At 40.7% G+C, this 13020-nt stretch overlaps 2 protein-coding genes across 2 annotated transcripts; both read left to right on the top strand.

Moving 5' to 3' along the window:
* The first annotated feature begins 393 nt into the window (after positions 1-393).
* Positions 394-1932, top strand: LOC143825380 (olfactory receptor 2G3-like). Its single transcript, XM_077313407.1, has 2 exons — positions 394-405; positions 982-1932. Exons 1-2 carry the CDS (start codon positions 394-396, stop codon positions 1930-1932), a joined length of 963 nt encoding a protein of 320 aa, XP_077169522.1.
* Positions 1933-10343: 8411 nt separating this feature from the next.
* Positions 10344-11343, top strand: LOC143825381 (olfactory receptor 2AP1-like). Its single transcript, XM_077313408.1, is given in 2 exon segments — positions 10344-11003; positions 11005-11343. Coding segments are annotated over 2 exon segments (999 nt in total).
* The last annotated feature ends 1677 nt before the right edge of the window (positions 11344-13020 follow it).

The following is a 13020-nucleotide window of genomic DNA, read 5'->3' on the forward strand; positions in this document are numbered from 1 at the left end:
ATTCAATTCCCTTGGTGGTTTTCAGTGAGATGGTATAACTCATACAAGACATTTTAATCAAGTGTGGAGCATAGGGCATTGATCTTCACATATCCAAAGGGGATTCACTCCCTCAACTATGGTAAGACAATAAATAATGCTTGCCTCAAACCATCAGTTGCAGTTCATTTGCCACATTCATATTTTATTACTAAGCAGCCAAAGAGGAAGAGATTGACGGAGCATATTGAAGCATTCAGCATTGCTGCCTTAAAGCTAATGTATTCTTTGGACTTATACGTGCAATTTGCAGGTATTGGCAATCATGGTGAGTTTCCATGGAAAGAAGGGAGCAGAAATATTCATATGCCTGTGTGAATTGTATATGAAAAAGAGGGGGGATGAGGAATCGAAATGGCAGGAAAGGTACATTTGCAAAATGTTACAAAGATTCCCAGCCTAGCCAGATGTCCCAGCTTTAATTTAAACTAACAGTCTGTTGAGATTCCAGCGTGACAAACAAGGTAGCAAAAAGTGGGAGAGATAAGAATGCTGTGGGCAGCTTTGATATGCAAAGACATACAGGAACCAACACAAGGATTTATGGATATATGACGCCCGGCCTGGAGGAGTCCAGAAGAATGTACCAAAAGGAGGGGGCATGAACCAGGGTTCATGACAGTACGCTATAGTCCTCTCTTCTGAAGACATACACATTTATTTCATCACCCAGAGGTGCCTCCAAAGTAGCAAGTTGTGGTCAGGAATGTGGCATTGACTGTAGTTAATGGAATGGTTGTGGAATGAATGTGCATTCTGTATTCAGGTATGCCTCTATTATGCTATGCTTGCAGTCTACATGAGTTTTAGATCTACTTCTGAGTATGACTGTAAGCAGTTGCTGGTAGTGTGAGTTTAATGAACCCATAAGCAGAGTTCTGCACTCAAATTTGTGACACAGAAGAAAAGCAAATCTTTCAGGCTGTCTGTGTTTCTCCACAGATGCAACCCTTGGCAAGTGGACAGTGGAGAAACCAAACTGTTGTCAATATGTTCATCCTGCTGGCATTCAGGGAACTCCCCCAACAACAGCTTCTCCTCTTCCTAGTATTTCTGGCCATCTACCTCATGACTATGACAGGAAATATCCTCATTGTTCTGCTGCTTGTGACTGATCATCACCTCCATACTCCCATGTACTTCTTCTTGGGAAACTTGTCATGCCTGGAGATCTGTTACACATCTACAATTATCCCGCGAATGTTGGTCAGCTTTCTGACTGGAGACAAAACCATTTCGCTGTTAGGATGCCTGGCTCAGTTGTACAGCTTTGGTACCTTGGCAGGCACTGAATGTTATCTATTAGCTGTGATGTCCTATGATCGATACATTGCAATATGCAAACCACTTCGTTATTCTTCTTTTATGAATGCCAGGATTTCTATCCAGCTAGCTAGCTATTCCTGGGGGAGTGGTATCCTGGGCTGTACTGTAATCATTGCTTTAACATCCAAATTGTCTTTTTGTAAATCCAATGTAATTGATCATTTCTTTTGCGATTTTCCATCCCTGATTAAGCTGGCTTGCAGCGACACGAGTCTGGCAGAAATAGCACTGTCCGTGGTCAGTAGCATTATATCGGTGTTCCCCACTGCCTTAACTCTGACCTCTTACATTTGTATCATTGACACTATCTTGGGGATTCCAAGCAATACAGGGAAACATAAGGCATTTTCCACTTGTTCCTCCCACCTCATAGTTGTTACTATGTTTTATGGAAGTATGCTAGCTGTGTACTTGGTTCCTTCTGACAAGGACTTGAACAAAGTCGTCTCAATCTTTTATACTTTTCTGACGCCATTATTCAATCCCCTTATCTACACGCTAAGAAATAAAGAAGTGAACAGGGCCTTGAGAAAATATCTGAGTCAATTAACCTCTTTCACATGCTGAGAGAAAGTATTCACATGACAAATAAGTTCCCTTTCATTTCATTATAAAAGGAACAGGCAGTGATAGTTCCTAGGATGTTAAAAGCAAGACAGAAAAGTTGTTTTTTCATTATCTGTGGTTGCATTTATAATTTCATTTGTTAGGTAATAATTTTGATCCAAGAATCCTGCCTTCATTATTGTGGTAATTTTCCATCCTGATATTATGCATGTTTATTTTATTGTAAGCTTTGTACTGGCTGGTATTCTGCACAATCTTGTATCCATAAGTACAAGCAATTATTTTAGCAAGCATATTAAGAAGCAGAAAAATATATGGTTTATAAGGAATGACTTTAAGAGGACCAAGAAACCAGAAGCCTTTATTGGCATAATGAATAATACATGTAGGGAGATGCGTAGTAAAAACTTTTAAAAATCAGCTAGAGTTACTCAGTTTTGTTAAAAACAACAAATTAATTCAAAAAACCTTGCCTAATAATGCTACAGTAGAGACAGTTTGGGCAGTTTCATCACAGTGGAATTGAAGGGAGGATACAATGTCAGATAAGACATAGCGGTATAAAGAAAACTTGGGTCAAAACAAAATAATATGAGGAAGAAGATCAGGAACCATACAACCATTAAAACATAATCTCTCTGCTAAATGAATATGGTTAAATCTCCCTAAGAGAACATTAGAAGTGAAAGAGTTCAGCCGAGCAAGCATGAAAGCTTTCTTGTCGGAGTAATCTTCAATAATGGTAAGGTAGGGTGCGATAACATTATATAATGGGATAATATTCCATACATGGGGAGAGCAAGATGAAGATGTAAATGACAGTAAGGATTGATATTCAATGTCCTCCAGTCTCCTTACTATGAACTTATATATACTTTTCTCCTCAAGATTCAACAAAGAGTGTAAATCTAAGTCCAATGAGAGGAGTTTGTTAGAAAGTCTATGAGACCAATTGGAATTGTTGGGATCACTTAACAGGGCAGCCAAAAGGTTATTTGACTGCGCCGTAAAATGAAAACTGATCCAGTATCTAAATGTCAGAGACCAGGCTCTGGTTTTGAGACTCTATTGGCCTAGTTCGGCAATTAAGATGTCATTAGCCACATTTCTAGGGACTTGGAATAATGACCTGAGGAAAAACACATGAAGTGCTTCTAGATCATGATTAAATGCCTCGATCCAGATTGGTATCCCATAAAGCATCTGTGGGACCATTTTGTCCATATATATTTTCAGCGTTGCGTTGAGGTCATGATTGCCCTTTTAAAAATAAAAAATTGTTAACAGAGCCAATGGACCTTTAATAGAACTCCTAACTTTCCTCTTGTACATTAGCCATTTGTTGTTAAAATTTAAAGGGATACCGAGTATTTGAAGTGAGAGACCTGTTCAATTACCCATGAATATTTATAATGCCTTTTTGAAAAAAAAAACACATTAATTTGGTCTTTTCAAAGTTAATTTTTAGACTATTTTCCAGACAGTACACAGTAAATTTGTTGAGATAACTCTTGAGACCGATTCTTGTTCTGGATAATAACACTATGTCATTGGCATACAAATGTAGGGGAGTAGGTCTTGACTCTAACATAGGTAGATGACCGTTCACCTCCTCAAGGTACACAGGGAGATTGTGTAGGAATATGTTAAATAACTGAGGTGCCAAAATACAGCCCTGCTTAACACCGATCTTTATAGGTATTTTGTTTTTTAGATGACTCTGATGGGTAAATTTTATTTGACATGAGTTATTGGAGTGCAAACACTTTAACAGAAATAGGAGGTGAGGGTCAATATTGAGATTTGCAAGTTTGCTCCATAGAAATGATCTAAGGATAGAGTCAAATGCCATCTTCGGATCTATGAAGGCTACAAATAATTTTCCTCTTGGTGGTTTTATATACTAATCGCATAGGAAGGATAGAACAGTGCAATGGTGTTCTAGTGTTGAACAACCTTTTTTAAAGCCAATTTGCTCAGTCCCTATAATGTTCTTACTAAGTATCCAGTTAGATAATTTCATGGACAGGTGCGTACTATATATATATTAGTACTATACATATATATACATTTTGTTGTTGTTATGTGCGAAGTCGTGTCCGACCAACCGCGACCCCATGGACAATGATCCTCCAGGCCTTCCTGTCCTCTACCATTCCCTGGAGTCCATTTAAGTTTGCACCTACTGCTTCAGTGACTCCATCCAGCCACCTCATTCTCTGTCGTCCCCTTCTTCTTTTGCCCTCGATCGCTCCCAGCATTAGGCTCTTCTCCAGGGAGTCCTTCCTTCTCATGAGGTGGCCAAAATATTTGAGTTTCATCTTCAGGATCTGGCCTTCTAAAGAGCAGTCAGGGCTGATCTCCTCTAGGACTGACCGGTTTGTTCGCCTTGCAGTCCAAGGGACTCGCAAGAGTCTTCTCCAGCACCAGAGTTCAAAAGCCTCAATTCTTTGACGCTCGGCTTTCCTTATGGTCCAACTTTCGCAGCCATACATTGCAACTGGGAAGACCATAGCCTTGACTAAACGCACTTTTGTTGGCAGGGTGATGTCTCTGCTTTTTAGGATGCTGTCTAGATTTGCCATAGCTTTCCTCCCCAGGAGCAAGCGTCTTTTAATTTCTTTGCTGCAGTCCCCATCTGCAGTGATCTTGGAGCCCAGGAAAATAAAATCTGTCACTATCTCCATTTCTTCCCCATCTATTTGCCAGGAATTGAGAGGGCCGGATGCCATGATCTTTGTTTTCTTGATGTTGAGTTTCAAGCCAACTTTTGCACTCTCCTCCTTTACCCGCATCAACAGGCTCTTTAGTTCCTCTTCACTTTCTGCCATTAGAGTGGTATCATCTGCATATCTGAGGTTGTTGATATTTCTCCCTGCAATCTTGATCCCAATTTGTGACTCCTCTAATCCCGCATTTCTCATGATGTGCTCTGCATACAAGTTAAATAGGCAAGGCGACAGTATACAGCCTTGCCGAACTCCTTTCTCAATTTTGAACCAGTCAGTGATTCCATGTTCAGTTCTCACTGTTGCTTCTTGACCTGCATATAAATTTCTCAAGAGACAAATAAGATGCTCTGGTATTCCCATCTCTTTAAGAACTTGCCACAATTTGTTGTGTTCCACACAATCAAAGGCTTTAGCATAGTCAATGAAGCAGAAGTAGACGTTCTTCTGGTACTCCCTAGCTTTCTCCATGATCCAGCGTATGTTGGCAATTTGATCTCTAGTTCCTCTGCCTCTTCGAAATCCTGCCTGTACTTCTGGAAGTTCTCGGTCCACATATTGCTGGAGCCTAGCTTGTAGGATTTTGAGCATAACTTTGCTAGCATGAGAAATTAGTGCAATGGTGCGGTAGTTTGAACATTCTTTGGCATTGCCCTTCTTTGGAATTGGAATGTAAACTGACCTTTTCCAATCCTGTGGCCATTGTTGAGTTTTCCAAATTTGCTGGCATATTGAGTGTAGCACTTTTACTGCATCGTCCTTTAAGATTTTGAATAGTTCAACTGGAATGCTGTCACCACCACTAGCTTTATTGTTACTCAGACTTCCTAAGGCCCATTTGACTTCACATTCCAGGATGTCTGGCTCCAGGTCAGTAACTACCCCATTGTGGTCATCAGGGATGTTAAGCTCGCTCTTGTATAGTTCTTCTGTATAATTTTGCCACCTTTGTTTAATCTCTTCTGCTTCTGTGAGGTCCCTACCATTTTGGTCCCTTATCATACCCATCTTTGCATGAAACGTTCTCTTCATATCTCCAATTTTCTTGAAAAGATCTCTGGTCCTCCCGATTCTATTGTTTTCTTCTATTTGTTTGCACTGTTCATTTAAGAAGGCATCTCTTCTAGCTTTTCTCTGGAATTCTGCATTCAGTTGGGTGTATCTTTCTCTTTCTCCCTTGCCTTTCACTTCCCTTCTCTCCTTAGCTATTTGTAAAGCTTCCTCAGACAGCCATTTTGATTTCTTGCATTTCTTTTTCTTTGGGATGGTTTTAGTTGCTACCTCTTGTACAATGTCGCAAACCTCCATCCATAGTTCTTCAGGCACTCTGTCTATCAGATCTAATTCCTTAAATCTATTTGTCACCTCCACTGTGTATTCGTCGGGGATATGATTTAGTTCATACCTGAGTGGCCTAGTGCTTTTCCCTACTTTCTTCAATTTAAGCCTAAATTTTGCAACAAGAAGCTCATGATCTGAACCACAATCAGCTCCTGGTCTTGTTTTTATTGACTGGATAGAACTTTTCCATCTTTGGCTGCAGAGCACATAGTCAATCTGATTTCTGTGTTGACCGTCTGGTGATGTCCATGTGTAGAGTCGTCTCTTGGGTTGCTGGAAAAGAGTGTTTGCTATGACCATTGTATTCTCTTGACAAAATTCTACCAGCCTGTGCCCTGCTTCATTTTGTACTCCAAGGCCAAACTTGCCTGTTATCCCGGTTATCTTTTGGCTTCCTACTTTAGCATTCCAATCCCCCATGATGATAAGCACATCATTTTTGGGCGTTGCTTCTAGAAGGTGTTGTAGGGCTTCATAGAACTGATCAACTTCATCCTCTTCAGCAGCAGTGGTTGGGGCGTAGACCTGGATCACTGTGATGTTGAATGGTTTGCCTTGGATTCGAACTGAGATCATTCTGTCATTTTGGGGATTGTATCCCAAGACTGCTTTTCCTACTCTCTTATTGATTATGAAGGCTACTCCATTTCTTCTGCGAGATTCTTGTCCACAGTAGTATACCTGATGGTCATCTGAATTAAATTCACCCATTCCTGTCCATTTTAGTTCACTGATTCCTAAAATGTCGATGTTCAGTCTTGTCATTTCTTGTTTAACCACGTCCAGCTTGCCTTGATTCATGGATCTGACGTTCCAGGTTCCTATGGAATAAAAATCTTTACAGCATCGGACTGTCTTTTCGCCACCAGTTACTTCCACAACTGAGCGTCCTTTCGGCTTTGGCCCAGCCGCTTCATTCATTCTGGCGCTACTCGTACTAGCCGTCTGCTCATCCCCAGTAGCATATTGGACACCTTCCGACCTGAGGGGCTCATCTTCCAGCGTCATATCGTTATGCCTATTGGAACTGTCCATAGAGTTTTCATGGCAAAGATACTGGAGTGGTTTGCCATTGCCTTCTCCAGTGGATCACCTTTTGTCAGAGCTCTCAGCTATGACCTGTCCGTCTTGGGTGGCCCTGCACGGCATAGCTCATAGCTTCACTGAACTACGCAAGCCCCCTTGCCACAACAAGGCAGCGATCCTTGAAGGGGGATATATACATATATATAATTATATATATAATTTTTATTTTTCCAAAAAAGACAGAAATAGATACATATAATACATATAATAAACATTAGTGAAGCAATTGTTTAGAATCTAAGCTTATTAAAACCCGCTCCTTTCCCCATCTGATTTACCTTTTTAGGTAGTTCAGATAAGGACTCCATTGTTCCTGAAAGGCTTCTTCTGATTTTCCATTAACCATTAATGTCAATTTAGCCATCTTGGCGAGATCTGCCAATTTGCTCAACCAGTCTTCTATTGACAGTAGATCATGTGTTTTCCATTTTCTAGCCAGCACTAATCTTGCTGCCGTCGTCGCATAGAAGAATAAACTTCTTGTGTGTGCTGGGAGGCACTACGGTGGTAAACTTAGTAGCATATATTCAGGCTTCATAGGTAAGTTTTGATCCCACATTTTCTGCATTATTGTATGAACCTTAGCCCAGTACTTATACATTTTTTCACATTTCCACCACAGGTGATAAAAAGAACCTACTTTATCTGCACATTTCCAGCACTTATTATCACAACTTTTTGCAATTGCAGTAATCACTTTTGGTGTTACATACTACCTATAGAACATTTTATACCAGTTTTCTCTAAGAATTTGACTGTTGGTAAGCTTTGGGATTCTAGTCCATATATATTCCCATTGTTCTAAGGTCACTTGGGTCTCAAAATTTTGCATCCATTTGATCATGCATGGTTTTATCTGTTCCATCTCAGTTTCATATTTCAATAAAAGTTTATATATTAGTCCTTGTAAGTGTGGTTTTTCTTGGATTAATAAATGCTGGTAGGGGCTCATGGGAATTGTAGTGCATGAACATCTGGAGGACCACAGGTTGACTACCCCTGCCTTGCAGTACTGGACACACAAGGCTATCACATGGGCTAACCTCTGGAATTTTGCCATAAGCCTGCTATCCTGCTTCCCTATCAGTGTGCAGAGCAAACAGGTGACCTGTCATGTGAGAGATATCATAAGCCCAAACTGCACATCTAAATCCATCCATATTGGATTACCTGAATGTTCTTCAGGTAATTAATCCTACTTTTTTTCATCTCTCCATGGGGGGGGGGCGGTCAGATCTTTGCGAGTGTCTGCTTGGCCCATTGTTTAGGGCACTTGTCTTCCATTCGATGGAAGACAAGCCCAGTCTCTGAGTTATGTTGCATGACCTTCTTGACCAAACTATGACTGAAACACATTTCTACGTGATCTGTGAGTGGGAAACTCATAGAACTGAGGAGCTGTGGTCACACTAGTAGGCATTGGTTGGCTGCACCTCTTTGGATTGCTCAGAGAGATGTCAGTGGCTCTGTCACATTTGGACTGCTCTCTGTGGGTCTCTGCCTGATGAAAGAGCCTCTGCTGTTACCTTCTCAGCCCACTGAATGTTCATAGGAAAGCGGTGGTTTAAGGATATGAGAACCCCATAGCACCAGAGCTAATTTAAGCATCTGCAGGGCTCTAGCAAAGTAGAATTGCTGCAGGAGCAGCCACACTGGGGACAGAGGGGTTTCCTTAATGAGGGGAAAGGGAGGAAGAGAGAAGCTATGGCTCTGACTATAGACTTCCCTGATGCAAATTTCTGCTCATTGTCTAACACAATAATAATAATAAAAAGAACTGTGGATTTATACGCATCCCCTTAATGTGGGGCAACTGGCAGGCAGAGTCACATCCACCCTAGGAAAGACACAGGAGGCAGGCGACATCATCCAGAAGCCAGAATAAACCCCATGAACAAAGATAGGGTGAGCCAAGGAAGATAACTTGTGTGGAAGAGGTCTGAGAGTAATTATTAATTCATGTCCCACCTTCTGGCTGTGGACTTTTAATTCCCATTTCATTGTGTGCACTTTGAAGTGCATATGAAAGCTTAAAATTTGATCTTAAAGGTTCCATTGGACAGAAATGTTGCTCTACACCAAGCTTTCTTAATCATGGTTTTGTGAAACCCTAGGACTTCTTGATGGCCCTGGAAGGGTTTCCCAAATGGGTGGGAGTTAATGACATTTATTTTATTGTATTTTTTTAAAAAACTGTTAAACATTTTTGGGTGATATGCCCATATATGGACATGTTGATCCATTCCCACCTCCCAAAATGACCAGTTATGGGCCTGGAGGGGGTGGGAAGGGGGGGATCCCAGTAGGGCTTGTACAAAGCTATGCTTCCCAATCATATTCTGCACCATAGCATCAATGTTTCAGGGTAAAAAATGTTTCAGGGTAAAAAAAAAATGTAAAAAGATTGAGCTATTTTTTACACACATCAGTTATAAGGGATTATGATGAAAGTTACTGAAAATAGAAACCAAATCATAATCTTTTTTTAAAAAATGAATGTCATGAAGTAAGTCAATTTCAATAAAAAAAATTCTGGCTTATTTTGAAGATTTGCTTTCCTTCCATGCAAGAAATGAAAATGTTACATTTCATAATTAGCCAGGAGAATGGAGATTCAATTCCCTTGGTGGTTTTCAGTGAGATGGTATAACTCATACAAGACATTTTAATCAAGTGTGGAGCATAGGACATTCATCCTCACATATCCAAAGGGGATTCACTCCCTCAACCACGGTAAGACAATAAATAATGCTTGCCTCAAACCATCAGCTGCAGTTCATTTGCTAAAGTCATATTTCCTTACTAAGCAGCCAAGGAGGAAGAGGTTGACGGAGAATCTTGAAGCATTCAGCATTACAGCTTTAAAGCTAATGTATTCTTTGGACGTATACATACAATGTGCAGGTTTTGGCAATCATGGTGAGTTTCCATGGAAAGAAGGGAGCAGAAATATTTGTATGCCTTTGTGGATTGTATATTAAAAAGATATAGTTCTCTCTTCTGAAGACATAGAGATTTATTTCATCCCCGAGAGGTGCCTCCAAAGTAGCAAGTTGTGGGCAGGAATGTGCCATTGACTGTAGTTAATGGAATGGTTGTGGAATGAATGTGCATCTGTATTCAGGTGTGTCTCTGTTATGCTATGCTTGCAGTCTACATGAATTTTAGATGTACTTCTGAGTATGAATGTAAGCAGTTGCTGGTAGAGTGAGTTTAATGAGCCCATAAGCAGAGTTCTGCACTCAAATTTGTGACATGGACAACAAGCAAACCTTTCATGCTGTCTGTGTTTCTCCACAGATGCAACCCTTGGCAAGTGGACAGTGGAGAAACCAAACTGTTGTCAATATGTTCATCCTGCTGGGATTCAGGGAACTTCCCCAACAACAGCTTCTCCTCTTCCTAGTTTTTCTGGCCATCTACCTCATGACCATGACAGGAAATATCCTCATTGTTCTGCTGCTTGTGGCTGATCATCACCTCCATACTCCCATGTACTTCTTCCTGGGAAACTTGTCATGGCTGGAGATCTGTTACACATCTACCATTATTCCAAGGATGTTGGTCAGCTTTCTGACTGGAGACAAAACCATTTCGCTGTTAGGATGCCTGGCTCAGTTGTACAGCTTTGGTACCTTGGCAGGCACTGAATGTTATCTATTAGCTGTGATGTCGTATGATCGATACATCGCAATATGCAAACCACTTCATTATTCTGCTTTTATGAATACCAGGATTTCTATCCAGCTAGCTAGCTATTCCTGGGGGAGTGGCCTCCTAGGCTGCAGTGTAATCATTGCATTAACATCCAAATTGTCATTTTGTAAATCCAATGAAATTGATCATTTCTTTTGTGATTTTCCACCCCTGATCAAACTGGCTTGCAGCGACACGAGTCTGGCAGAAATAGCACTCACTGTCTGTGGTTACCAGCATTATATCGGTGTTCCCCACTGCCTTAACTCTGACCTCTTACATTTGTATCATTGACACCATCCTAAGGATTCCAAGCAATACAGGGAAACATAAGGCCTTTTCCACCTGTTCCTCCCACCTCATAGTTGTTACTATGTTTTATGGAGGTATCCTAGCTGTGTACTTGGTTCCTTCTGACAAGGACTTGAACAAAGTTGTCTCAATCTTCTATACTTTTCTGACGCCATTATTCAATCCCCTTATCTACACACTAAGAAATAAAGAAGTGAACAGGGCCTTTAGAAAATATCTGAGTCAATTAAGCTCTTTCACTTGCTGAGATAAAGTATTCACATGACAAATAAGTTCCCATTCATCTCATTATAAAAGGAATGGGCAGTGATACTTCCTGGGATGTTAAAAGCAAGAAAGAAAAGTTTTTTTTTTCATTTTCTGTAGTTGTATTTATAATTTCATGGTATGCTATAGATAATAATTTTGATCCAAGAATCCTGCTTTCATTATTGTGTTAATTTTCCATCCTGATATTATGCATGTATATTTTATTGTAATGTTTGTACTTGAATTATATAAGATTTTTCCCCATCTGTACTGGCTGTTATTCTGCACATTCTTGTATGATAAATACAAGCAATTCTTTTAACAAGCATATTAAGAAGCAGGAAAAAAGGAACGTCTTTAAGAGGATCAAGGAACCAGGAAATCCTTTCAGTTATTACAATAATTTATGAAGGATACTGTAAAAGAATGGTTCCTATAGAATACTGTAATTCTTAAGGACTATGCTGAGGGTTATCTTGATTAGACCAAATATATATTTATTCAGAAAAATAAGAAAGTAATCGAAGGCCTTCATAGCAACTTTGTTGTCCTAAGTCAACAAAAAGGCAGTATTGGTGTTGGGAATGACTAGGAATATGACTGAGGATGCAAAACCATAACTGACATGAGACCAGTGATGAACATCAAGAGCAAGCATCAAGTGATAAGCATCAAGATGCAGTCTCCAAAGCAAGAGGTAGTCTGACATTGCTTTCCTCTGCACAGCAACCCTTGGCCGCCTTGTTGGGCTCCCATCCAAGTATTAACCATGGTCAATCCTGATTAGTTCCAAACTCTGTAATGGTCAGGTTACTCTGGATGATGAAGGATCATGCTACTCTGCATTGGGCTTTTGTCTCACAGATTCAAGCCTGTTTCATGCACCATTATGCGCAGCCATCTCATGGCGTATTTCCATAAGCATGCCATGAGAGAGATGGGTTGCCATTTCTCCCATGTCTCCCCAGAGAAGCTTGCAAAGGCACGAGTGTTGCTGTGGATGGTGGAAATTCACAACCCTACTGATTGGACCTTGGTCCCATTTCTTGGTTTCTGTTCAATAAATCTGGGTGTTCAGAAGCTATGTCCCTGTTGGTTTGATGCTGGGTGGTTAAGGCTTGTTTCCACTCCCTTCTACCCCATCCCTACATGTCATGCCTCTTCTTCCTCATCACCTCTTCCACCTTCTGTGAAATCCCATTAAGACTTCCCATCCTCTTTGCATGTCAGCGGTTGGGTATGATTCATGAAGGCTCATTTTGTGGGATGCATTTTGTTAGTCTTCACTGTTCTGTTGTTCTCCTCTTGGATTCAGCTAGAACAAATTGGTATGGCCAACCCTTCACAATCCTCATTCCCTTCCTGCTGACACATTTTGCCAGCTGTTGTGTGTAGATCACATTGCTTGGAGGTGGTCTGAGTGAGGAATAGATAGCATGGGTAAGCCACAGCATGGGTAATTCGCAATGTTCCAAGAGATTATCTGGATGGGGGATTCAGGTCTGTCTTGGGGGAATTACTATAGGGGCTAGTCAAGCCATGGTAGGGCTCAGCCATGGCAGGCATGATGCTACTTGCAGCAATTGGAACAATAGGAAAGGAAAAGGTCTCCCTAACACTGGAATCATCCTGGAGGAGAGCTCTGATGATCATTGAAATCTTCAGAGAATGAGTG

Source organism: Paroedura picta, chromosome 16 (genome assembly GCF_049243985.1).
Source record: "Paroedura picta isolate Pp20150507F chromosome 16, Ppicta_v3.0, whole genome shotgun sequence".
NCBI lineage: Eukaryota > Metazoa > Chordata > Lepidosauria > Squamata > Gekkonidae > Paroedura > Paroedura picta.